Raw genomic sequence first — 27,476 nt, 5'->3', positions numbered from 1 at the left:
TCTGAAACCTCAAATCTCCATATTTCATGATTTATTATTTTTTGCCATAAATCATTATCATTAGTCATTGTGTATGTTTGTTGCTGGGTTTTTACATTTCCTGAAAAACAGCGAACTTGGACATCCAAGGTTTCAGAAGGACAGTGACAACATGCCGCATTATACAGAACAACACATACATAGGAGAGAATGTTTGTGTAGATGACACAAATACTGTACATCACAGAGACTCATCTGCATGCAGAGATACTGGGCCAGATTCACAATTCAGGTAACAATCTATTTTTCTTTCATTCATTTTTTCTCCTTTTATTATTATGTGAAAATATCTATTGCCATCATCAATCAATTAATGTGTAATAAAATTGCTTTTCCCGAAAATAGAAACTCTATTTCACACAAATGCAAAGAAACCTGAACTTATTTTATTAAAACGATTATTCTATTTCTCAGTCTGATGTTAAAAAAGTTGATCACTTCTCTACGATACTTACATTTATTTTTAAAAAAGGAACACTTATTTTCTTTTTAATTTGGTGTACTGTATGATTAGATTCTGCAATGTTTCGACAATTCTCGGATTTGTTTTGATTTCTGCATTTACTCTTTCAATAGATCACAGATAAAGAAGATATAAAGGACATGAATAACTCCACATTGATCCTCAGCATAAATGAGACGTCTATGAATGCTACGACTCCTTTTATTGGGCTCGTGAACATAATAGAAATATGTGTCCTCAGCATCAATATCTTGTTTGCTTTTCCAACAAACTCCTATGTTATATGGCTCATCATCAAAGGATCAGAAAGTTTTGCATCTGAGTTTATCAACGTTAATCTCTCTGTTTGTGAGATTTTGATCTGTCTGTATTGTTTCTTTAAAATCCTGGCGTTTTGGTTTTTAAGTCTCCTGCCAGTTGCCATCTATTTCCATGGGCTGCTAAACGCCGGTCGTCCTCTGTTTCAGTGTCTGATGTGTGTCGAGCGTTACCTGGCGGTGGTTCATCCTGTAACCTTTCTGAAGTACAAACCTCTCAGATATAAAGTGATCTGCTGCACTGTTGCCTGGATCATTTGTCTTGGATCCTGTTTCGGCAGCATGTGCATTTTATTCTTATCTACTGTTAATGTTTTTGTATGGTTTCTTTCAGTGCAGTTCCTCGTCTTTCTCTCCATTCAGATGTTCTGTTGTCTTGCTGTTCTCAGAGCTCTGAAGCAGTCAGGACCAGGAGAGAGAGCGAGAGACAGAGAGCAGGAAAACCACATGAAGAGAAAAGCGTTTTATCTCATTCTATTAACTACTGTAAGCATGCTGATCGGATATTTTCCTGCTTCATTTCTTGGATTTATTTATTTATTTGAAGATCGGTATCCTCTGGAACCATTCTTAATAAGTTTTGTTGGTTTTGTTTTTGCTGGTTTTGTTCATCCCGTCCTTTATCTTTACCGGGCGGGATGCCTTCCTTCTTAAAACCTGCAGCTGTGAAGTTGAATTCCACAATCAGATTTTTCTTCATGATTACTTTTGCAATTTAGGCTTGTTATCTTAATTTTAAATGAATTGTCACAATCCTCTGTATCAATTTTTTGTTTATTACTTGTGATTCGGTCATGCGAGATACATACAGTACACAATGCTTTTTAGACTTGCTTGATTTTGTTTAGTAAAATTCAGTCTTAGTAGTGTTCAGTTTTCACTACCAGGTAATTGTACCAGATTATTAGCTTTGCATTCGTATCCATCAGATTCAGCTTCTTCATTCTTCTATCACAAAACAATATAGGCGAACTTTGGACTTTTAGTTATATTTGTTTTGTGTTGAATGGTTTTGTGCTGCCTGTCCAATATCTACACAGGACTGGAAAACTCTTCTGCATCCTTTATTTTTAACCAACCAATTGTTTTAAAACACAAATTATAATTTAAGTGTACATACGTAAACATTATTTACAGTATGACATGATTGTCAATTTACAGTTTATTGGGAAGGGTCCATCACCTTTAAAATGTCATGATATTTTTTTTTATATACAGTAATTCTACTCATTTGAATTATTTATTTATTTGCATGACTCTTGTATTGACAAACCCCTGCCATAAATGCACTTGAAATTATTATCTCCACACAAGAAACTTTAGGCAGGATACTTTGTCATCTTAGAATGTTTATCTAGCATTTTTTAAAAAAGCATTTTTTGAGTTCTTATTCTGTGACAACTCATTTACATTATGTGCTATTTTTCTCTTTACTTTTTGTATATTCAGGGACGTTTTTTTTTAAAAAGGTTTGAAAAACTTTGAAGTTTTAAAACTGCTCAGAATGCAGAAGGCAATGACTTGTTGTTATACTGAAACGTGTATAAACTGAACGGTTCACTTAAAACTTTGTTTAATTTGTACTGTTTGTGTCCTTGAATGTTAACTTTTGACCAACTAAATCAAAATGTTTAGCAACTTTTGCAAACATCCTCTGTAGTTGTATTGAAAAAGGTATAAGCTAACCTAATAAAATATACCTTGAATGTACTAAAATGTTCAAAAGGATCTGTCATATCGAGTTTCTATACATTTGTTCACATTTAATATACCTACGACTTTTGAAAGTATACAATTGCTTGCAAAAGTAAAAACCTTAATGAATTACTCTACTACTTTTTTGTTTTGTTATTGTAATAGAATCATCAGTTTTTCAAAAAATTTGATCATTTAGTGAATTTCAATTATTTTTTACCTTATAAATATAACACCGTCTGTTATGAGCATTTTCAATTTGTATTTTTATTGTTTACATTTGCAACAACCCATATTGAACAAAATACACAAGATAATGTTCATCACATTACAAAACATCACATAGATGAATTTACTTTATTTACTGTAGATCTATTTGTCTGTATTCAAATGAATTTTCTTTAAATGCCTACATTTTTGCAAAGTTTTAAGAAAAAACATCACAGAGATTCATTTAGATGCAGAGAGACTGGACCAGATTAACTCTTCAGGTGACAAACTCTTTTTCTTTCACTTGTTTATTACAGTATTTAATAGTATGTGAAAATGTGTGATTGCCATAGTCATACTGCAAGGGATGCTAGCAGGTTAGTTAACATTTACATTTATTCATTTGGCAGTTAAAACTCGAACATAGACAAGAAATGTTACTTTAAAGTGAAATAAACAAACTTGCACAGTTTTATGATTTTCTCAAACTGTTCTTGATGATTGTATGACGCATTTATCCTATGTTTAAATGTTATTCTCTGATAAGATAAATATAAAAATAAGGGCTCAACGTTTTAAATGCAGACTTGAAATTCTAAAGACAATCCACAACATACTGTATATTGACAGTAATATAAAAAATCATTGTTGAATACAAATTTTATCTGTTCACTTCTGTTAAAATGTTGTTTGTTTAATATTCACTCATTCTGGATCCCCTGCACATTTAATCTTTCCATAGATTACAGTTAAAGAACATCAAGAAGACATGAATAACTCTACCGTGGACTTCAACATAACTGAAGAATTCACAGATTTCGCTTCCATCAAGCTAACAAATCTTTTGAGCTTTTGTTTTTCATGCCTCAGTGGCGTGTTTGGTCTTCCTGCACACTCCGGCTTATTGTCAGAGGATCAGAAAGAATCATTGAATTAGAGTTTTTCGTCTTGAATCTATCCGTTTGTGTGATTGGATTCTGTATTGTGTCTTGGAAATTCTGGCAATGTACTTTTCAAGTCTCCAAGGATTGGCCTATTTTTTAAAAGGACTTGGTATCACCACTTATCCTCTGTTTCAGTGTCTGATCCGTGTCGAGCATTACCTGGCAGTGGTAGAGGTCAGATATCGAGCGATCCGCTCCACTGTTGCCTGGGTCATAAGACTCGGATCCTGTTTTTGCTGTATGTTTATTTGCCTTTTACATGGATTTGATGTTTTTGCCTGGTTTTTCTAAGTGCAGTTCCTCGTCTTTCTCTCCATTCAGTTGTTTTGTTGTCTGGCAGTTCTCAGAGCTCTGAAGGAGTCAGGACCAGGAGAGAGAGAGAGAGAGGAGGAAAACCACATGAAGATTCTTATTCTTATTCTTATAACTACTTTTAGCATGCTTATCGCTTATTTTTCAGCTATTTTTTTAGGATTTTTAATTTTAGCAAACCATTATGTTCTGGCACCATTGTTAATTGGTTTTAAATGTTTTCCTTTTGCTGGTTTTGTTCACCCTGTTCTTTATCTTTATCGGGCTTGAAAAATCTGCTGCTTTTCTTCATCCTAAAACCATCCCATAATCTTTGCATTGCTGTTTTTTTAAGAGCCCTGTCACCTTGATTTAACTTACTGCTGTTTATTAGTATGCTTGTAAACATTATTTGCATTTAATAAATTGCCTGAATGCAAATTGGGATCCAGGCAGGTGAACATTCACTCCACTTTGACTGGAAATCACATATACTTTTACATCCATTAATACGCAGTCCCCATGTAGACATTATAAAACACCTAATGTGGGTTAATGCATTTCGACCATATTCATTGTACATATTCACAGTGAATACTCTTCTTTCTTTTCAATAATGTATCATACTTTATAGATACTTATGCAGGAACTAATTGAGAACAAATGGTTCATGTTGCAGTGAAACACAATAGTCACTACTGATAGCTAATAAGGAAGAAAGATGAACTAATCAGTAGGTAACAGCATAGTGATGTTTAGAAACGTATTACTTATTTAATAGTGAGTACTATTAAAAATAAAATTTTACCTAATTTTGTTTACTTACACCAATTTTTATTGTTTTATATCACCAAAATATTGTCCAAAATTGTCCTCATCAAGATTTTATTTTTCATATCAATCATATCAATGAAATAAATTGAATGCATCTTTATTCTTTCTTCTATTTTATTTATTTAAAAGGAAAGAAACTTAAGAAATACACCTAATCACTAGAGCACTAGCCAACTTACCTTAAACATCTGACATCTTTCCTTGTTGCTTATTATAAGTCTGGTGGGCAATAGCTGGAGAGTTGGATTTCATTATTAACTAAGAAATTCTTGACAGCCCATTAGTAGCCTAGCTATAAAAAAAAAATATTACCCTGTTCTTACAGAATTGTTTTTTTAAAATCTTACTAACTTTTTAGTAATTACTCAGGTCTTACCACATCAATATTCCATTGTTGAATTTCTGAATAATGATGGAACCTCCTCTTGCCATTGGTTCCGCTGCGGGGAATCTCTATGGGGTTAGCTTTGTGTCAATAGCTTTCCTGTAGCTTAGTGGTAAGAGCATTGCGTTAACAACGCAAGATTGTGGGTTTGATCCCAGGGGATTGCAAATACCTATGTAAAATGTATAGGATAAACCAATGTAAGTCGCTTTGGATAAAAGCGTCTGCCAAATGCATAAATGTAAATGTCAATAGAAATGAATGCAGACTTAAAAAAACCTGACGACTTTTCCGTCGAGAGAACTGTTGGCACCCACGTTAGAGTAGATATTAGTCAGACCGTGTTGGATGTCGAAGACTTTTCTGTTTCTTGTTTCTGTTTATATTGAGATTAGAATCATTATTTTATAAAGTAGAGTGTGTTTTATTATATTGAGTTCTTTGTTTTGGCACCCCTAAATGTCCCAATTTTTGTATGTTTTTGACATATGTTTCTGATGTAAATATTGTATAAATTAAGTATTAGTAATTTACCCTAAACACTTGTAAACAAAATATTTTAATTGTATCCCTCTTTTGGTCATCATTTGTCTCTTCTTGGTCCTTATTACTATTCCCCCTGAAAACAGTTTGTTTACCATACTAGTTACCTTACCGGTTTCTGCGGGACGTAAAATCCTTAAATAAAAAAGTAATTCTGGGGTATATTAAATTAAAAAGTAAGACCGAGGATCATGTTCATTGTACACAACAACAATATTACGTGTATAATGAGTTTGATTTTATGCAATAACGGACTATCACGAATGAGGTGAGACATGAACAGAGGACCCAGACGCAGACAGCGGGTAGACATTTTAATCACGAAAGGTAAAAAACATGGCGGAAAGACATGAAGACGGACTAACTACACTAGACAAGACTAAAGATAAACATTGACATTAAGTACAAATGACTGGACTGGACTGGACTGGACTGGACCGGACCGGACTGGACTGGACTAGGCTAGACTACACTAGACTAGACTAGACTAGACTAGGCTAGTCTATGATAGGCTACACTGAACTTAACACAGGAACTCACCACATGAATCGAAATTAACCACGACAGAAAACACAGAGGCATTAAATAAGGGATAAAATCAAGAGGGAACAGCTGTGGATCATGAAATAATTAACAGTCAATAATGAGGAAACAAGAGGTTAGGAACAGAGAAGAGACCGAAGAGAGTGTATGGAAGGCCATAAGGGCCATAATTGCCTCTCTCCACATAAAACACGAGGTTCGGTCATGGTTCTGTCCCATCTTGTCTTGCTTTTCTTGAACTAGTGGCAGAGCAATGACGCCTAACATATGTGGTTAGTGTTTTCCTTAAATTACTTAATATGTCTTTTCGTAATTGTTAATTTAAATCTGGATAGGGTTTATGATATTGGAAGTGCATAAATTGAAAAACAAACAGCATATTAAAAAACAAATCGAATTGAATCCAAACATAAGTTTAGACGATGATTATCCATGTATGCAACGCATATAGGCAGAGCTCAATAAATCATATAGCGCAATATATAATTTTATAGTTATTGTAGACAAAAGCTTCTCCTGCTGCCGGTAGAAGCGCCGAATTAGGAAACGGTCCACGGGGTCGTATTTGGGAAGCTTTTGAAAAGACCAATGTGGTTGTATGAGCTGAAGGACTTGTTGCATTTTTCACGTTAATGTGAAAATGAATCAGGAGCTATCTGGTTACCGTTTCCAGGTGTAAGATGTATTTTTCATTCAAATTATTTTAACAATTTGAATAGACGATATGATGTTTGTAAATCTCCATTTTACCTCTAATAAAACATTTGCATAATTATTGTTCTGTGATGGATTACATATTTTGCACATACCCATGGTTGTGAAACAAATTTACAGATTTATTTGAGGAGAGACTGGACATTTTGTTTTCAGATAAGGAACTCTTAGTGTTTATCATTGTGTAAGAGTAAAGTTAAGCTTTTAAGATGGGTTCATTTTTAAAGCTCAGCACCATTTAGCTCATTAAATAACCAATTTTGTAGGGTTCAACAATATTTCCCCCCTGTCTGTTTCAGCTTGCAGCAGACCCTCAACACTTTATGATAAGGTTGAATTTGTTAACATTGGAAAATGTATTAACTAACATGAACTAGCAATGAGTAATATACGTTTCAGCATGTGTAAATCTTTGATAATGATAATTTATGTTAATACAGTTGCTCATGATCGTCCACTGTGCGTGAACTAATGTTAACAATAGAATACATGTCTACATACATCACACCATTTATATATTCTGGTTTCTTAATTCTCCTTAAAGAAAGAATAGTCAAACTCTGGGCTTTCAGTTTTATTTTTGTTTGTCGGGTGGTTTTGTGATGCCTGTTCTTTACCTACAGAGAACTGCAAAACTCTTCGTTCTCTTTTCTTTTTAAAGTCTTTAAAGTAGCATGCCAAAATATCCAAACACTTACCATAATGTGAGAGCTATGGTTGAATTAGCTATTAAAACGCATTTACGGGAAACATTATGTATTAAGATTTGCAGATGATCCAACCCAGTATCACGCCAAAGCATGACGTTAACATGCTTAACCTTAGATTAAGGGTTCAAATATTATGTTTGGATTTCTGTCTGTCTAACCTGGTATATTCATTCTTCTTTAGATCATACACAGTAAAATCGCCAGTGTTAAAGGAGGTCAAATAACACTCACACTGTTTACTGTTTATAATCCACACTCTCAATCATTCACTACTTTATACCATCCGGCTTATTGTCAGAGGAACAGAATAGCTTCAGAGTCAACTTGAATCAGTTTGTGAGATTGGATTTTGTCTGTATTGTTTATTGGAAAATGTACTTTTAATTTCATAGACTAAACTGATTCTTTTTAACTTTTCAAAAATAAATTGATATATTTATCGTCGTAATTAAAGTCGTAATTTAATCATTCTTTAAAAAATATGTTTTTAAAGTTATAGCTCTGTTAATTTTGTGTTTTTAGAAAAAATATTGTAAGACAAGATATGGTGTTAAATATTTGCATATGACTTGCACACAACATCATGCACGTATAATCTTGTGTCTGTTCTGAAGTCAGTGCACAAAACACAGCACACGGATGTATATCCACAAAAGCTGGACATTCAGACTATGTGATAACTTTTTGAATTCATTTCACTGCAACAGGTTCGCTGCAATTACATTATCATTTACGGATTTGGCAGACGATTTTATCCAAAGTGACCTACATTGCATTATCCTATACATTTGTTTCCAAGTATATTTAATCCCCTGCTATCGAACCCACGACCTTGGCGTTGTTAGCGCCATGCTCTAACCCCTGAGCCACAGGAATGTGCATCACTGGTCGTCCTCTGTTTCAGTGTCTGATGTGTGTTGAGCGTTACCTGGCATTGGTTCATCCTTTAACCTTTGTGAAGTACAAACCTCTATGATATGGAGTAATCTGCTCTGCCACTGCCTGGATCATTTGTCTCGGATCCTGTTTCTGCTGCATGTTTTTGTTGGTCTCATTCTACTTTTACTTCTTCTCAGAGCTCTAAAGCAGTCAGGACCATGAAAGAGAGAGAGAGAGAGAGAGAGAGAGGAGGAAAACCACATGAGGACAAGAGCGTTTCATCTGATTCTTATAGCGAGCATGATTATCACATATGATCCATGTACCCCCACTGGATGCTTCCTTGTGACCTAACAAAATAGATGGACTATCGAGGACCCTTGATCCTTTATTTTGTTTTCTTCTGGCTGGTTTTGTTCTGGATGTTCTTTAGTCCTTTTCCATTTAAAAGTATGCAATGAAACAGCTTGTGATTGACATCTATTAACTATTCCTGCCGTATTTCCAAAGTGGCATTTTCTGGCTCAGGTGTTAAGATGTTTTTTTTTTCCAAAATCTTGTTCTTCCAGCATGGCCCATTTTTTTCACAAGTCCAGGAAGTATATATGAGCCAGTGTACCTTTAGCAGCTTTACTTTTGTTTTATGTAGAGGATACATCTGGACAAATCCCATGAAGTTTGGCCGTTGAGTTATGAAACGTGATTGTTTGCTTTGCCTGTCTCTTGGGTCGGGCCTTGGCCATTGAAAGCAAAGTTCCCAGACCTTCTGGCAATGCTGGATTAGTTGTACAGTAAATATATTTTTGTGAAATGAATTATTGTTATGTAGTTAGTTCAAATATTTCTCTACATAATGCTGTTTGTTTTAGGAGATCAAAATGAAATCATCATTCATAACTTCATATTTTTTAAATTCATAATTTTATTTGAAATAAATGTTGAAGCGGCAGTCGACGCCTGGGAAGCAGACGGGGTGGTGGCGGCATTCACAAAGAACGCCACCAGCCGTGACCGCAACACCTTGATCACCATGTTCTCGCAGACAGAACGTGCCGGATCAACAAAACGTATGTACAGGGCGGAGACTGGCGTGCACGGGCCATTAGCCAAGCCCATTGGTGTTTTAAATTTATCTCGGAGATGATAGGTTCTCAAGATCAAACCCCAGTGTGTCTTTCAACACAACGTCGAGAGACCGAATGAAGGGGAACTGCTGTTGCATTGATTGTTGAAGGGGAGGAGTTACCACATGCTTCGGTTAAGCCGTCTAATATACGTCATTTGAGATGGTTAGTCATTTCAAGGCGGAAGTGCATTTTCAGATTTTAACTAAAGATTATGAGGGTACTGGAATTTTCAATAGAAAATGACCCACGTTGAAAAGCTTTTTACTATAAACGCTGCAATATTTCATGACAGAATAAGAATTGTCATTTTTAATTTCACTGGGACTTTAAGACTCATTTAATGATCACAGTGTATTTGTTTGGGTCATAATGTAACATGTGTTCGCTCAACAAAGAGATTTTGAAACGTGTGAAATATGAGCTGGACACAATGGCATCCACAAAATCATAACTGTGTTAATCAATAATATTTGTGATTTAGAGCATATAGTACAGTAAAGATACAACACAGGATGTCAAGTGTAATTTACATTGCTTTCACATAACATATGTTATACATTAACATGAAAACGAATCAGTAGCTATCCTATTACAGTTTTCCACATACGCTCTTATTTTTTATTCAAATAGTTGAAACAATTTGAATAGAACACCTGACGTTTATAAATCTTCATTCTTTTACTCAAAACATTTGCATAATTACCAATTTTTGATAAATTGCATGTGATGTTCATATAACCCTTAGACGGGGTATAAAACAGATGAAAGATTTATATCAGGGGAGAAAGGACATTCTCTATACAGGTGAGAAACTCTTTTTGAATTTGTCACAAATTGTGTAAGGGTCAAGTTAAGATTTTCAGATGGATTATTATAAAGCTAGCCCTTACCAGCTCTGTTATTGATCATTTCTGATGCTTTTAACAATTTTACCTTACATCTATTGGGGAGCAGTATTTTAAATACAGTATATATTTGAAGTTTCCTCGTTGAACGTTTTGTATTTGTATGATTAGTTGATATTTGCTGATATGAGTTTGTTGTGAATTTCCCAATCATTTTTAATCTGAACATGGCAAGCTGTGCAAAATATTTTGCCTAAACCACATGTTTAGCAAGGCTGATATATCAATAAATGTAGGTTTGTTTTATCAACTTTCTTTACTGACTCAGATTGCACTTTATATTCTTCATTTTTGAGCACTGTTTCAAAGCTGTTTCTTGAAAGACATCATGTACTGATAGTAAATGAACAGCTCTTTTTTTTCCTTTACACGACAGTTGCAACTGTTTGTCTGAGAAGAGGAAAATATGAACTTTACAGCAAACATTACCACAGATATGTCCGGAATCTTCACAACTCATTTATTTGACGTAGTGGATATTTGTTTGTACAGCGTCAGTTTCTTGTTTGGTCTTCCTTTGCACTCCTACATTATTTGGTTCATCGTCAAAAGAACAGGAAGTGGAATTGTATCAGAGTTCTTCTTCCTCAGTTCATCTGTTTGTGAAATTAGTCTCTGTGTTAAAAGTTTGTTGATGGTATTTTGTCATTTTCTTTTCTTTCAATTTGTCATGGATTCTGTGCTGTTTTTACAAGGTCTTGCAATCACCGGTCGTCCTCTGTTTCAGTGTCTGATTTGTGTGGAGCGTTACCTGGCGGTGGTTCATCCTGTAACCTTTCTGAAGTACAAACCTCTCAGATACAGACTTGTGTGTTCTGCTGTCGCCTTGTTGACGGTTCTTGGCCTCTCTGTGCTATCTTTTTTTTTTTTTAGATCATCTAACATTTTATTTTGTACTTTTTTCTTCTTGCTGCCGTTCCTCCTCTTTCTCTCCATCCAGTTGTTCTGTTGTCTTGCTGTTCTCAGAGCTCTGAAGCAGTCAGGACCAGGAGAGAGAGCGAGAGAGAGAGAGGAGAAAAATCACATGAAGAGAAGAGTGTTTCATCTCATTCTAATAGCCACCGTGAGCATGATTATCACATATGTCCCTTATATTGTTTATGGTTTCTTTACTCTTTTCTCACAAAACAATATGAGGATACTTTGGTCTTTTAGTTTTGGTTGTTTTGTGTTGGGTGGTTTTGTGCAGCCGGTTCTTTATCTGCGGAGGACTGGAAAACTCTTTTGTGTATCTTTGTAAAGTATTATTATTATTTTTTATTCCAAACCTTTATTTTGTAAATTGTTTTAAAATATTTCACAATGACTGACTTTTTATATATATTATTGATATTACATAAACATCATAACGTTAACCAATTGTATATCATTTAAAAGGGTCCACCATTCTTACCTGTTTTTTCTTTTTATATAGCACTACTTTTAATGTTCTTGAGCGTGACACTCGTTTTGGTCAAGCATGTTTAAACTTGTTTTCATAATATTGTAATTTATGTCATTGAATAGACTGTCTGTTCTAAAATGTCCATTGATGTATGTTGTTCACGTAATGCATGAAACTGTGCTTTATACCAATATCAACATGTTGTTAATGTCTTACAAACTGGTCTATACATTTAGATTAAATTCACTTTACATGTGGTTTTAAAAGCCGCAGAGTTGTCTATCATAGTAAATATGCTGAATGTACGCATTTTGTCAAAATTTCACAATTTATTCAATAGAAATGTATACATTTGCTTTGAAAACGTTAAAGACCTTTGTCTTATGTGGGTAGTTACTATCTATTGCTATTATTTCCCACTGAAGTTCAATTTTGTGCATTTTATTCAAAATTGTAAGCGTTTGAATAGAAAACAATCTGTTATGAACATCTTTTTTGACATTATTTGCATATGTAATGTTTGCATAGAGAGCGATATATACGAGGTCATGTTCATGTACATAACAAAAAATTCACAGAAATTCCTTTTTTGCAGACAGACTGGATCAGATTCATTATTCAGGTAACAAGAAATGTTTCTTTCATTAGTTTTTTCACTAATTTGTCCATTTGATTGCATATGGTTCAGACTTCTGAGGTTTATAATATTACGGCTTTGCATTTTTATAGGTCTAGAATGTGAAATAGAAATTTGAAGAAAGTAGAGTGACCGTTGAATGATTCACTTCAAACAATTTAAACCAGTTCTTGTCAATTCATTTGTTTGTCTTATAATGTTTTATTTGTCAAGATACAACCTTATCAGTAAAATGATACACTATCCTTATCTTTAAATAATACTTTAAGTCATTTTAGAAGCTTAGAAGGTCCAGTCTTATTTGAAATTTCTCCTGGTGTTACATGGTACAAAGAGTACTTCATTTTATTACCTGATTTTATTACCTGATTTTATTACCTGATTTTCTGTACATAAAATTATATAATTATTTTATTTATTGATTAATTTTTTGCATTAACATGTGGTCTGTTTCCTTAATTAAATGTTTTAAAGTATTCAAAATTCTTTTGATTTTCTCTTTTCTAGTCTTACACTCTTTCAATAAAAAGAAAATCAAAGGGACGAGGACATGAATAACTCTACAGTGAACCTCAACATAACTGAATCACCCACAAACTCTTTGACTCATTTCTTGGGGTTAATGAGTCCTCCACACATTTGTTTTTTATGCATAAATGTCTTGCTTGGTCTTCCTGCACACTCTTATGTCATATGGCTCATCATAGGATCAGAAAGTAGAATAAAATCAGATTTTTTCATCCTCACTCTCTCGTTTTGTGAGATTGGAATCTGTCTGAGTTGGTTACTTGACGTTCTGTCAATATGGTTTCTAAACCTCATGGAACTAGTCTTTTTTTCGAAAGGACTCATCATCACCGGTCGTCCTCTGTTTCAGTGTCTGATCTGTGTTGAGCGTTATCTGGCAGTGGTTCATCCCGTAACCTTCCTGAAGTACAAACCTCTCAGATACAGACTCATGTGTTCTGCTGTCACCTGGATTATGAGTTTTGGATCCTGTTTGTGTAGCATGTTCATTTTGAATTTATCTGCGTATGATAATTTTATTTGGTTTATTTCAGTTCAGCTCATTGTCTTCTTATCCATTCAGTTCTTCTGTTGTCTGGCTGTTCTCAGAGCTCTGAAGCAGTCAGGACCAGGAGAGAGAGGGAGAGAGAGGGAGGAAAACCACATGAAAAGAAAAGCATTTTATCTCATTCTAATAACTACCGTTAGCATGCTTATCGCATATATTCCGTCTATTTTTGTAGGATTGTTTATTTTACTGGCAGAACAGTTTCTTCCAGAACCATTTTTAACTGGTTTTGTTTGTTTTGTTCTGGCTGGTTATGTTCATCCTGTCCTTTACTTTCACCGGACTGGAAAACTCTGCTGCCTTTCTTCATCCTAATTCCTTCATTTGTGAAGTAAAAACTTTCTTTTTGATAACTTTTGTTTATATATGTGCAAATTCTAAATTGCTAGATCATTTTAATTTGATGAATACCTAATTTTTAAGTGGCTTTGGATGTAAGCGTCTGCTAAATTACTAAATGTAAATGTAATGAAGGAATTGTCATTTTCTCCTAAAGTATATAAGGATTAATGTTTTAAAAATAATGATGTGAGACGTTAATATGTTGTTAAGAGATCTGTTTCTCACTCATAAAATTGCTTGACTGCTTAATTTCCATTTACATCAACTTGATTTATTTGTATTTATTTTGTTGAAAAATATGCTTTTAAAATATTTGTTTGTGGATTCATTTTATGTGAGATTAATAAATTAATACGTTTTAACCAGCATCACCTGTTTTTCAATTTTGAGGTTTGTTCTCTTTTTAGGCATTAAATCCTCACAGAGATAAATTAAGATAAATAAATACACTTTTCCTATGTTGACCGTTCATCTCACTACAGCACTCAAAACTTTGCATATCAAACCTTTACCGTGTTACACCTGTCAAAATCCCCTTTCAGATTCTTGAAGATGTTTTATAGATATTAAAACACATAAACAACACATGCACATGCTGTTCCTGTAGGCCTATTTAATACGTAACTAGGCCTATTTACATTTACAATAGACCAAGATGGCGGCGCGTGAACATCGCGAGGCTCAGCGAGGCTCAGCGTCTCTCCAGTTTTAGCAAATATATAGTGTTTTTCTTGCTCATCTCGGGCCTGTTCGTTAAGAACAGTTTTGCATTCACAACGTACACCCGGCATGAGCTTTTGGATATCGGTTTGCGCATTCCCGGAAGTTATATCAGCAACATTCAACTCGTCCCTGAGATCGTCAAAACCTCCGATGCTACGCACCCCACACGGCCCGGCGGAAGTGCTCGCCGGCGGCGTCGAGATCGTAAACAGAGGCGGGGAAAACGCGGCGGGCTAAGAGCTAAGCTAACGCTAACACCACACCGGCTCTCTTTACCCAGCATTTTCCTTGCTAATGTACGATCATTAGTGAACAAAATGGATGAGATTCGACTCCGCATCATCAACAACAAAAGACTTTTGAACTGCAATGTCATAATCTTCACGGAAACATGGCTACACAGCGGCATACCGGACAACGCTATTGAGTTAGCGGGCTACAACACACACCGCGCGGATAGAACGGCAGAGGAATCCGGTAAGACAAGAGGAGGTGGATTGTGCATTTATATTAATAAAGCTTGGTGCACGAACTCTGTTATTGTCGGGAGACACTGCTCGGCTAACCTTGAGTTTCTCATGGTTAAATGTAGACCGTTTTATCTGCCACGGGAATTCACTTCAACCATTATAACGGCAGCTTATATTCCACCGGATGCTGATGCCAAGCTTGCTATGAAAGAACTTCATGCAGCCATCAGTAAACAACAGACTGCTCACCCGGAGGCTGCATTTATTGTTGCGGGAGATTTTAATAACTCAAACTTAAAGACAGTGCTCCCTAAATTTCAACAGCATGTTTCCTGCCACACAAGAGGAAACAAAACTTTAGACCATGTCTATACAAACATGGCTGAAGCTTACACCGCAACCCCCCTCCCCCACCTTGGTCAATCTGATCACCTCTCTTTGTTGCTCACCCCCAAGTATTCACCTCTCATTAATCGTGTGAAGCCATCAATGAAGACCATCAAGGTGTGGCCTGCGGGGGCAGACTTCACACTCCAGGAAAGGTTTCTACACACAGACTGGAGTATGTTTGCTTCTCAGGCCACCAGTGGCTCTCACACGGACATTGACACCTACACCTCCTCTGTATTGGACTACATCAATACCACCATTGATAGTGTCACAACTCAAAAGCAGATCACCATATACCCTAATCAGAAGCCATGGATGAACAAGGAAGTGCGCCTCCTGTTGAAAGCACGCAACACCGCCTTCAGATCAGGTGATGCACAGGCCTATAGTACTTCCAGGGCAAATCTGAAGAGGGGCATCAAAAAGGCCAAGCACTGCTACAAGTTGAAGCTAGAGGAGCATTTTACCAATTCTGACCCTCGACGCATGTGGCAGGGCATCCGGGCCATTAGTGACTATAAACCCAACCACTCCATCCCCATAACCACAGATGCTGCCTTTCTGAACGAGCTTAATGACTTTTATGCACGCTTTGAGAGAGACAATAAGGAACCCGCCACCAGGCTCACACCTTCCACCGACCACCCAATCATCACAGTAAATTCCACAGATGTTTTCACTGCACTAAGCCGGATAAATGCGCGCAAGGCTGCTGGCCCTGATGGCATCCCTGGTCGCGTACTCCGGGCATGTGCGAAGCAGCTCGCTGGGGTCTTCACGGACATCTTCAACCTGTCCCTCGCCCAAGCAGTGGTTCCAGCATGTTTCAAATCCACCTCCATTGTGCCCATTCCAAAACATTCCAGCCCGACATGCCTGAACGATTACCGCCCTGTAGCACTCACACCCATTGTTATGAAGTGCTTTGAGCGGCTGGTCCTGTCACACCTAAAAGACTCTTTACCATCCACACTGGACCCATACCAATTTGCCTACCGTAGCAATAGGAGCACAGATGATGCAGTGTCCATGGCGCTGCACTCCGTGCTCACACACCTGGACAATAAGGACACTTATGCACGCATGCTGTTTGTAGACTTCAGCTCTGCATTCAATACCGTAATCCCTTCCAAGCTAATCATCAAACTTGGAAACCTAGGCATTAACAATACAACCTGCAACTGGATTATGGATTTCCTGACGAACAGGCCTCAGCTTGTTAGGCTAGGCAACATCTGCTCCACCACAACCACCCTCAACACTGGTGTACCACAGGGCTGCGTACTGAGCCCCTTTCTCTACTCCCTTTTCACACTCGACTGCAGGCCTGTGAATGGATCTAACTCCCTCATCAAGTTTGCAGACGATACAACAGTGATTGGTCTCATCAGCAACAACGATGAGACTGCTTACAGGGAGGAGGTACGGCACCTGGCCACATGGTGCTCAAACAACAACCTGCTCCTTAACACTTCAAAGACAAAGGAGATCATCGTGGACTTCAGGAAGGCGAAAGGAGGCACACACGACCCCATCCACATTAACGGGATGGCTGTTGAACGTGTTTCCAGTTTTAAGTTCCTGGGGACCCACATTTCGGAGGACCTGTCCTGGACCACCAACACCTCATGCCTGGTCAAGAAGGCTCACCAGCGTCTCTTCTTTCTGAGGACACTGAAGAAGAACCAACTGTCTTCAACTATCCTGGTGAACTTCTATCGCTGCACGATAGAGAGCATCCTGACCAACTGTGTCACAGTCTGGTACGGGAACTGTTCTGTTGCTGAGCGCAAGGCACTGCAGCGGGTGGTGAAAACAGCCCAGCGCATCACAGGAACTACACTCCCTTCCATTGAGGACATCCAGAAGAAACGCTGTCTGCGTCGAGCTCGCAGCATTCTCAAGGACTCCTCTCACCCCGCTCATAGACTGTTTACTCTCCTGCCTTCCGGTAGGCGCTTCAGGTGCCTCCGGGCAAGAACCAGCAGACTAGGAAACAGCTTTTTTCCCCAGAGCTGTTTCATTATTGAACTCTGCTCCCCACTGATTTCACTACCCTCATAACTTTAACTTAATGCTGCTATTACAATGTTTACATTGCACTACAGGGCTGCCATGCATGACGGAACTGTACACACCAGTACTTCATGTATCTGCTCTACCGGACTGTTTACACGCATCATTTGCACTCTATACTGCTCACTTGCACACCAGGAACATTACACTGAATGCTCATTTGCACTAATGGACTACTCTCATAACTGCATTAACTCATCTACTGCACTGTAACTTTCATAACTGCATTAACTCATCTACTTCACTGTAACCTTAATAACTGCATTAACTCATCTACTGCACTGTAACTTTAATAACTGCACTAACTCACCTACTGCACTGTAACTCATCTATTGCATTATTGCATCTATCGCATAACTAACTAGATCTACTCATCTATTGCACTATAACTTCAATAACTGCATTAACTCATCTACTGCACTGTGACTGTATATCTGCATCTACTCATGTATTGCACCGTACCTTTAATAACCACATTAACTCATCTACTGCACTGTAACTTTAATAACTGCATTAACTCATCTACTGCACTGTGACTGTATATCTGCATCTACTCATGTATTGCACCGTACCTTTAATAACCACATTAACTCATCTACTGCACTGTAACTTTAATAGCTAATGTCTGTAACTAATGCACACTCAAGTCTCTTGCACTATTGTATAGTCTATATTGTTATCTGTTCATAACCTCCTGTACATTAATGTTCACAGTATATAGCCTTCTGTATATATTGTTCATAGTACATACCGATTGTCATATTTTCATAGTACATGCCCAACGTAAATTATTTTCCTAATATTGTATTCTGTAATTATTCACACTGTATATCTGCACTTGCTAATTGCACTTCTGGTTAGACCTAAACTACATTTCGTTACACTGTACCTGTATATGTGTAATGACAATAAAGTTGAATCTAATCTAATCTAATATTAAAGGGGTAATATGACACGTCTAAAACGAATATTATTGTTTGTTTTAGCTGTAATGTAATGTGTTCACACGATTTACGGTTCAAAAACGCTGTAATTTCCTCATACAGTGCATGTTTGTATCTCCTTTTTCCCCGGCTCTCTGAAACGGCCAGATTTTTTTCAGATCGCTCTGAAAAGTGAGGTGTGCTATGATTGGCCAGTTAGCCTACGTAGTGATTGGTCGAATACTGTAAGCGAGTGACGGAAATGTAATGCCTCGAACCATATTTGGAACATCAGGTTCCAAAGCAATTGTACTGACGGGTACCTTACTTGCCCCTTGCTTGCATATACATTTGGGCCGTCATTGTCAAATCATACCATGAATTGACATAGATTTGTGGGGATGTGGTTACACAAGGCGTTTCAGGCAGGTCTGGGTGAGCCTTCGCTTTTAGATAGTTAAGGAACTATTTATGTGTATTTAGTTATTTATATTTACCAATAATTTAAAATATATATATAATATGATAATTTGACTGATTTGATTAAATTATTTGGGTATTTATTTTTCTTTGGAAGACAGCTGCTAATATTTTTTTAATCGAGAACAGGAATTCTTCATCAGAATTATTTCTTCCTCATTTTTTGTGTTTGTGAGATTGTCCTCTGTTTTAATAGTTTCTTCTTTGTATTTTGTTTTTTTTCCAATATTCTTTAGATTATCTGATGGCAATCTCACAGTTTTTAAGAGATTTTACCTTTACCTATCGTCCTCAGCTTCAGTGTCTGATCTGTGTCGAGCGGAGGAAAACAACACGAAGAGAAGATCATATCATCTCATTCTCATAAGTACTGTGAGCCTGATTGTTATTAATGTTCGACTTGTTTTTCTGTTTCGTAAGACCTCTCTCAGAACACAATATGCGGCTTTGGTCTTTTGGTTTTGGTTGTTTTGTGTTGGGTGGTTTTGTGCAGCCGGTTCTTTATCTGCAGAGGATTGGAATAATGCTCGAGGGCTACTCCTTGTGGCTTTCTGGTTGTACTTTTCAGATAAACAAGTTGGTATTCAAATGTATATTTTAATAAACAAAGCTAAATTGACGTACGAATTACAACTTTTGTAGTGAAGTCCATGATTCACAAAACATATATTCCTAAATGTTGTGTGATATCATTCATTGCAGCCATGGTCTAGCCCCAAATCAAATGTTAAATGATGTAACGTAGTATATTAAGTTGATGTACTTTAGTAAGCATTAGTTTTAGCATCTCATTCACAGCATTTAGCATACCATCACTATCTATACTTCTGCTGCTTCTGTTGTTCCGGTGCTGCCTACAGTTCAAATTTACATAAATTTGAAAATGTTCCTCTTTGTCATGTTGTCAGCGGTCTCTCTCATTTGTGTTGCCAGAATTGCCACAGTCTAATAATTAATGTAAGACCATAGCAGGTTGCCGAAGGTGTGAATGGGGTTTAGCGACTGACACTGTTCATGTTTGACTCTTTTCCATAGTTTTACGCATTTTGCATTCAAATGTTTAACCATTTGAATAAAAAAAACACTTATAAATAATGTTTTTTATTTGCATTTGTTGTTTGCATATGCAACATGCAATACTAAACGATACATCGAAAATCTATAAAGTTTCATTTTGACGCCTTTTGTGACAGAATAGCGCAGAGACTCATTTACATCACAGACATGATATTCACTCTTTTGCTTTCCTTTTTTGTTTTTCTGTTAATAGTAGAAATATCCCATTGCAATAGGCAGCTTGTAAGAATGATAAAGATTCTCGTATGAGTTACCTGTTATATTTTATGATGGTGTCTAAGGCTTGCAAGGCTTGATAGGTTCAATCTTATTGTACAACAAAAGAAACGCGTCACAGCTTGGGTTTGATCTAAGCATGAGTAAGAGTGACATAATATTATTTCTGGGGTGAGTAATTGTTCTATTTATGACCTGTATTAAAATGAAATGTATGAAAGTGGTTTCAATTGAAGTTTTATTGTAATTTTCTTTTATATTGTATTGTGTTTATTTATTTTGATTTCTTTCATTTAGTCTGGACTACCTGGCACATTAACTTTTTCAATCGATCAGGAAAAGAGGGCATGAGCTCCATAGTGAACCCCACCATACCTGAAGCATCCACAAACTCTACATACCCTTTTCCTGAGCTCATGAGCGTTACAGAAATATGTGTGTGCAGTGTAAGTGTCCTGATCGGTCTTCTTACACACTTCTATGTCATATGGCTCATCACAGGAACTGGAAATAAAATTGAATCAGAGTTTTTCAACCTAAATCTCTCTGTTTGTGAAATTGGAAACAGTTTGAATTGCTCTTTGGATGTTTTCATAATTTGGTTTTCAAGTCTCCAGGAATTGGCATATTTTTCCAAAGGATTATCCATCACTGGTCGTCCTCTGTTTCAGTGTCTGATCTGTATCGAGCGTTACCTGGCAGTGGTTCATCCTGTAACCTTTATGAAGTACAAAGCTTTCAGATATCGAGTGATCTGCTGCACCGCTGCCTGGTTTATTACTCTCGGCTCTTGTATGTGCTGCATGATTCTGTTGGTCTTCTGCACCCTTGATATTTATACGTATTTCTTCTCTGTTCAGTTCCTCGTCTTTCTCACCATCCAGTTGTTTTGTTGTCTGGCTGTTCTCAGAGCTTTAAAGCAGCCAGGACCAGGAGAGAGAGGGAGAGACGAGGAAGACCAAATCAAGAAAAGAGCGTTCCATCTGATTCTCATAAGTACTGTAAACATAGTTGTTATATACCTGCCATATTGTATATTAGGTTTCATTGACATTTTCTTACATCTGCATGTTTCAGCTCTTTGGTTTATAGTTTTATTGTGTTATTTTATGGCTGGTTTTGTTCACCCGATTCTGTTTTTGCAAAGAGCCGGAAAACTGTCCTGCCTCTGTTCTCTGTGAATCTTGCATATGTAATTTGTTGCTAAATGAATATATGATATTAAGATAACTTTATTTCAATGTTGCTTTGGAGGACAACGTCTGTCCAGCTGTATTTTATGGTGGGATTTAACAACATTTTAAAATTTTGTTGCGGTTTGCATTTGATTTGAGTTAATGTAACAAAGTTTGATGTAAAAGTAATATTGAAATATATATTGAGCTATGTGTTAACTTATTCGGATATCCTTGATTGCAATCAAGCAGTCTTATAATTGATGCATTAATGTAGGTGAATTTAGATTAATGTAAGAATGACTGACATCCAGTTTCAGCAGTCAGGTGTATATTTTTTGCAATTTGAATAGAATGCCTGATGCTTTTGAACTTCCTATGTTGTATCTATAACATAATTTTTGTTTTGTACTGTTTTACATGTGACATGCATGTATCCATGCGACAGCTTTGAAGTAAGGGAATTAAACAGTTAAGCTTCATAGAGATTTGTATAAGGAGTTTTCAGGTGAGAAACTTACATTTTCACACATTATTTTAGGGGGAAGTTGGGATTTTAAGAAGGTCTCTAATCCTTATTTCTATTCTGTTTTACCAGAGTAAATATGACTGTATAATTTATATTTAGTCAAGCAAAAAGCTTTTTTTCTTCCAACATTGGACCCAGAAGAAAAGAGAACAAATTTTTGAGAATATAAATTATTTTATTTAAATACACTGCAGGTGTTTTTCACATTACTCAATAAAACAGTTTTTTTAAATTGCCTAAAACAAAAAAATATTTTGTTTTAAGTATAATACTTTTTATATTTTAAACGACTATGTGCATTACCATGCTATTTACACCAGCTCAAAATGCATCAAAGCAACCTTCGTTTTTTATTCTTGTGGCCATAGGCATGAACGATTTGTAAACTGTATATGCAGATGTATGATTATCATATGGAACATGCAATATACAGTATAACAATGTACATACGCATGTTCGTATTCTTGTGACAGCTGTGTATCAGAAACAGCACAGAGATTAATTTATATGCAGAGAGAGTGGGACAGGTTCACTCTTTAGATGACAAACTATTTTCTTTTCATTTCCTTTTATTGTACTGTAGTAATATGCAAAAATATCAATATAGTCAGGCATAGTGTATGAATGTAATAAATACGATAAATAGGGCTAGAACCATCAAGCTGTCAAAATACTGTAAATACAATTGGTGCACTAAAAGTATTCTTATAGTATATCCATACTCTGTACGTAAGCCATAGAACAGACAATATAATTTCTTACGAGTTTTCCTATGTGTTCTACTTTTGTGCTGCATGGAGGAGGTCATCTTGATCAAAAAATAACAGAATATTAACTTTTAGGCATTTTTGTATTTCACGTTTCACATGAAATTAATTTAGGAAAGGAACTTCATTGTTATTTTCTTTTTTTTGGTATCTGTATACAATAAGAGTCTGGATTCTGGAATGTCTGGTAATGACATACTTTTTATTAGGATTAGGCATCACCGGTCGTCCACTTTTTCAGTAGTAATACTGGTATCAGTACATGATTCTAGTTTGAATTTGTAAATTTCACTCCTTTTGCATAAATATTAAGCTTTTGTGTGCTCTCAGATTTCACTGTTATTTGTTTTTTGGTTAGAATTTCGAATAAAACACTTAAACACGTGTGACATGGTCATGGTTCTGTTCATAAACCTAATTTCCTGCTCCCAGATTTTTTGACAATGTTATAGCAAGAAAAGTGTCTGAAAAAAACACCTGTGAATGACCTCCGGAAGCCAGTCAGCATATAAAGTGGTTGTATGCATGATTTATTTGTCACTAGCAGAGCGAGTTCTGTCTGCATTTGACTGTGTGGTGACATGAGCCAGGATGAGGTTTAAAGCCAGAAATCATAGAGCCTACAGATCAGGATGATGGAAGACTACCAGTATTGCTGCTTGACATTTAAATGTGGGGTGCCATGGCAGGCCGACCTCTAAAATTTTTTTTTTTATAACCAACATGTTTTATAAGTAATATTAATATAAAGTCCCCATAATGATAGGACTCTGAGTAAAACGTTTTTGTTGTTCTAGTGAAATGCTGAAGAAAACATGAATGTCTTACTATCCTGAAAATGACTGATGTTTATAATTCAAATCTTTTAAATGATTTGACTAGAAGACCATCTATCACTTAAAACCTATTTTTGTACTTTATTTGCATATGTTTTTTCATTGTTTCCATAGGTATTGTTTCATTTGGCATGTCGCATAAGTCATATGTCCTCATGACTGCTTTACTCCGAATCTATAAAAACAGCACATAGACATATTACAAGAGGAGAGACTGTTTACACTTTTCTCTTCCTACAGATCACGTTGGAGTTAGTTGTTGTTGTTTTATCTGAGAAGATAAGAAGACATGAATATCTCCACAGTGAACCTCGCCATAAGTGAATCATCCATAAACTCTACGACTCTTTTCATTGGGCAGATAAGCTTTCTGGAAGTGTCCTTGTCATGAATCTTCTGTTTGGTCTTCCTTTACACTCCTATGTCATATGGCGTATTGTCACAGAAGCTGGAATTTCAACAGACTTCTTCAGCCTCAATTTCTCTGTCTGTGAGATCGGTGTCTGCATAGATTGACTATATTGTCGATTTGGATTTCAAGACTGGAGATGTTGGCGCTACTTTTATCAGGACTATGCATGACCGGCCGTCCACTGTTTCAGTGTATGATCTGTGTTGAGCGTTAACTGGCAGTGGTTCATCCCGTAACCTTTCTGAAGTTCAGACCTCTGAGATATAGAGATTGTTTGTTTATTTATATAGCACAGTTTAATGCAACACCAGGTTGCCCAAATTGCTTCACAAGATCACATTTAAATTTCATACACAAAAATAAAAACACATGACACCATATAAATAGTAAAAATAGGCTAAAACCCACATCACAACAACTCTTCAATTGGATTTTAAAAGATGTGCTTTCAACCTAGATTTGAAGACCAGTAAAGAGTTTACAGATCTGATGTCAAGTGTTTCGTTTTCCCTTGTTTGAGTTCCTGTTTTCCCCATCGTAGGCTTATTATTTAAATAAATGTTTTGTTGTCTACCTTGCTGCCTGTAATTGGGTTCTTCCCTCCCCGTACCTGACAGAAGCAGTAAGGACCGTGTTAAATAGGGAAGTGACAAGAGAAAAACCTAGAGAAGAAAAGTGTGTTTCATCACATTCTAATAATCGCTGTTACAATTTTTTTTCATTTTCACAAATCAGTGTGTTCTGACTCTTTGGCTCATTGGTATGATTTCTTACACCCTGGCTGCTTTTGGTCATCCTGTGCTTTATATGCTTCGGTATGGAAAAATCCCCTGCTTTCCTAAACCATGAAAAATTAATGTGCTATAGTATTAGAGATCAATGGTAATAATGAAGTTTTTTAAACAATATGAGTGATATTTTGCACTTTCTTTAATATGCAACATCATATTTAATTTTGTTAAATTATACTAATCAAATATTAAATGTTCACAATTCAAATGTATATTGTTTTGTCATAAATCTTGTTCCATATTTGCTTATAGACCACTTTGCAAGATGTAAATTAATTTGAACAATATTTACTTATATTAACAATATTTATAATATTTACTGTAAGTATATTTACTTACATGTTCAATATTTATTTGAACATATTGTATTTACATCTTGCAAAGTGGTCTATAAGCAAATATGGAACAAGATTTATGACAAAACAATATACATTTGAATTGTGAACATTTAATATTTGAATAGTATAATTGTTGAATTAGTATAATCCAAAAGCACTTCCGGTTTAAGGTTTTATTCATTTAATGTTAATTCTGTTTGTATTTTGTTCAAACGTTTGTGCGGTTTTAAAAAACTGAAAGTTCTTCTAGTTGTTTACATCTTCTGAAGGGGTCTATATGATATGATAATTTCAGATTTAAAAAGGTCCATATATATACAATAAAAGAACAGCATACAGCATGAATAACAACATCTACAAACAACAAGAAGATAATTAACATCTAATGCCATATAAGCACTTTCTCCATGCCTCTAATGTGGAGAGGTGTACCTAACAGTGCTCTTCTCTTAGATCACAATAATTTCATTTTTCAAGTCACTTTATAAATTTATAAAATAAATGTACGCAAAATTTACGATAAGTATGTTATCTTGTGCACATAATTTACAATACTTTCTCTGATGATAAATGCAGAACCCTGACAATGTATAGGGAACGGGGAACCCCTAGCTGCTGTAATTTTAAATGTATTTAAAAGAAATATACAATATATACAATTTGAAGTTTAGTGGCATAGTTTACTACCACTAGCTTGACAACAAGGGGCATAATGGGTCAATGGAACGTCGCAGTTTGGCAGAAATGGAAAATAAAAAAGTCTGTATTTTTTTATGAAACACTGTGTCGTCAAATTTTTATTGTTGTTTTACTGTATATATCAGAAACATGCATGTGCCGTTACATTATGAACATTTACCAAAACCAAGCTTGAATGCAGTTTGACCAGAAAATGTAACAGTTAGTGCTTCCAACCTGATCTCAAGGGTATTCGTAACTATTTTACGAGGTGGCTAATTTTAAAGATGAAAGATTATTAAAAAAAGCAGTTCTGAACCTCCCCTAACCCCAACCCTAAACCTAACATGCGAATTCCACACAATAATGATAATAGTGTCAGCACATGTATTGTCTAGAAGCATGTTTAATTTTTTCCCCATTTCCACTTTCCATGTCATTTCACTTTTTACTATCAAAAAATTAAAAACAACTTGAAAAGAAAATAATAACTCTGGATCATGATTCATAGCTGTAATTGTGTAATTGTAAAAGTGTAATTTTGGCACAATATTCAATTCAAATATTTGCATAGCTGGTATAAAGCAAACACTCAATCTGTCCTTGTGACAGCTGGGATGTCAAGCTATAAAATGACACAGAAATGCCTGTAAATCAACAGAGACTGAGCATTCACTCCTCAGGTGACAAACTCTTTTCACTTTGATACATTTTCCTTATCTTTTTCACATTAATAATATTTAGTTATTTTTGCATTATTAGTTTTGTAATATATATCTTCGATTTATTTTAAAATGAGGTTGTATTAATAGTGAGATTGTAATGACTTTGCTCTTTTTTATTTATTACAGAAACACTCTGCAGTATGTACATTTTTTGATATGAAGTTTTTTATACAATTTTTCCCATAGATTTTTCGTTATTAATTTATTGATTTGGGAGATTCTTGCCTGACAAGAGGAAATGAATGACTCCACCACACTTCATCCATCTGCCAATTTCACAGCAGCTGCAGTTTGGACTATTCAGATACCAGAAATATGTATGTTGTCCTTTAGTATTGTGTCTAGTCTTCCCATTCACTCATATGTTTTGTATCTGATTTGGAAAAGTGGAATCGCATCACAGTTTTTATTTTTCAATTTTTCTATCTGTGAGATCTTCTTCTCTTTGAATTCTTTATTGCTTCTTTTGGCCAACTGGTTTCTGAGTTTGTTCCCGTTGGCCGTGTTTCTGTTGGGACTGACCATCACCGGTCGTCCTCTGTTTCACTGTCTGATGTGTGTCGAACGTTACCTGGCAGTGGTTCATCCCGTAACCTTCCTGAAGTACAAACCTCTCAGATACAGACTGATGTGTTGTGCTGTTGCCTGGATCATTTGTCTTGTGTCCTGTGTGATCTGTTTGCTTCTTTTGATCTGTTTTGACTTTTTTAGTTACTCATGGTACTACTGTATGCAGATTCTCCTCTATCTCTCCATCAAGATGTTTTGCCTCTTAGCTGTTCTCAGAGCTCTGAAGCAGTCAGGACCAGGAGAGAGAGGGAGAGAGAGAGAGG

General features: G+C 35.9%; 3 protein-coding genes across 3 annotated transcripts; all 3 read left to right on the top strand.

Moving 5' to 3' along the window:
- The first annotated feature begins 642 nt into the window (after positions 1-642).
- On the top strand, positions 643-8,789 carry LOC130408198 (proteinase-activated receptor 3-like). The gene is made up of 2 exons (XM_056731681.1): positions 643-1,370; positions 8,765-8,789. The coding sequence occupies exons 1-2, from the start codon at positions 643-645 to the stop codon at positions 8,787-8,789; spliced, it is 753 nt and encodes a 250-aa protein (XP_056587659.1).
- A 2,246-nt stretch (positions 8,790-11,035) lies between these two features.
- On the top strand, positions 11,036-11,839 carry LOC130408197 (somatostatin receptor type 4-like). Its single transcript, XM_056731680.1, has one exon. It carries the CDS (start codon positions 11,036-11,038, stop codon positions 11,837-11,839), a length of 804 nt encoding a protein of 267 aa, XP_056587658.1.
- A 1,331-nt stretch (positions 11,840-13,170) lies between these two features.
- On the top strand, positions 13,171-14,010 carry LOC130408196 (G-protein coupled receptor 4-like). Its single transcript, XM_056731679.1, has one exon. It carries the CDS (start codon positions 13,171-13,173, stop codon positions 14,008-14,010), a length of 840 nt encoding a protein of 279 aa, XP_056587657.1.
- The last annotated feature ends 13,466 nt before the right edge of the window (positions 14,011-27,476 follow it).

Source organism: Triplophysa dalaica, chromosome 19 (genome assembly GCF_015846415.1).
Source record: "Triplophysa dalaica isolate WHDGS20190420 chromosome 19, ASM1584641v1, whole genome shotgun sequence".
In the NCBI taxonomy this organism is placed as follows: domain Eukaryota; kingdom Metazoa; phylum Chordata; class Actinopteri; order Cypriniformes; family Nemacheilidae; genus Triplophysa; species Triplophysa dalaica.
The sequence above is the reverse complement of the archived record's forward strand: the minus strand, read 5'-3'. Positions and strand labels throughout refer to the sequence as shown.

Bases quoted from the DNA above. Each gene is read 5' to 3' on its own strand.
- LOC130408197 (XM_056731680.1), top strand. From the start codon at position 11,036: ATGTCCGGAATCTTCACAACTCATTTATTTGACGTAGTGGATATTTGT.
- LOC130408196 (XM_056731679.1), top strand. From the start codon at position 13,171: ATGAATAACTCTACAGTGAACCTCAACATAACTGAATCACCCACAAAC.
- LOC130408198 (XM_056731681.1), top strand. From the start codon at position 643: ATGAATAACTCCACATTGATCCTCAGCATAAATGAGACGTCTATGAAT. The intron at 1,371-8,764 runs GTATCCTCTGGA...ACTTCTTCTCAG, and splicing joins ATTTATTTATTTGAAGATCG to AGCTCTAAAGCAGTCAGGAC.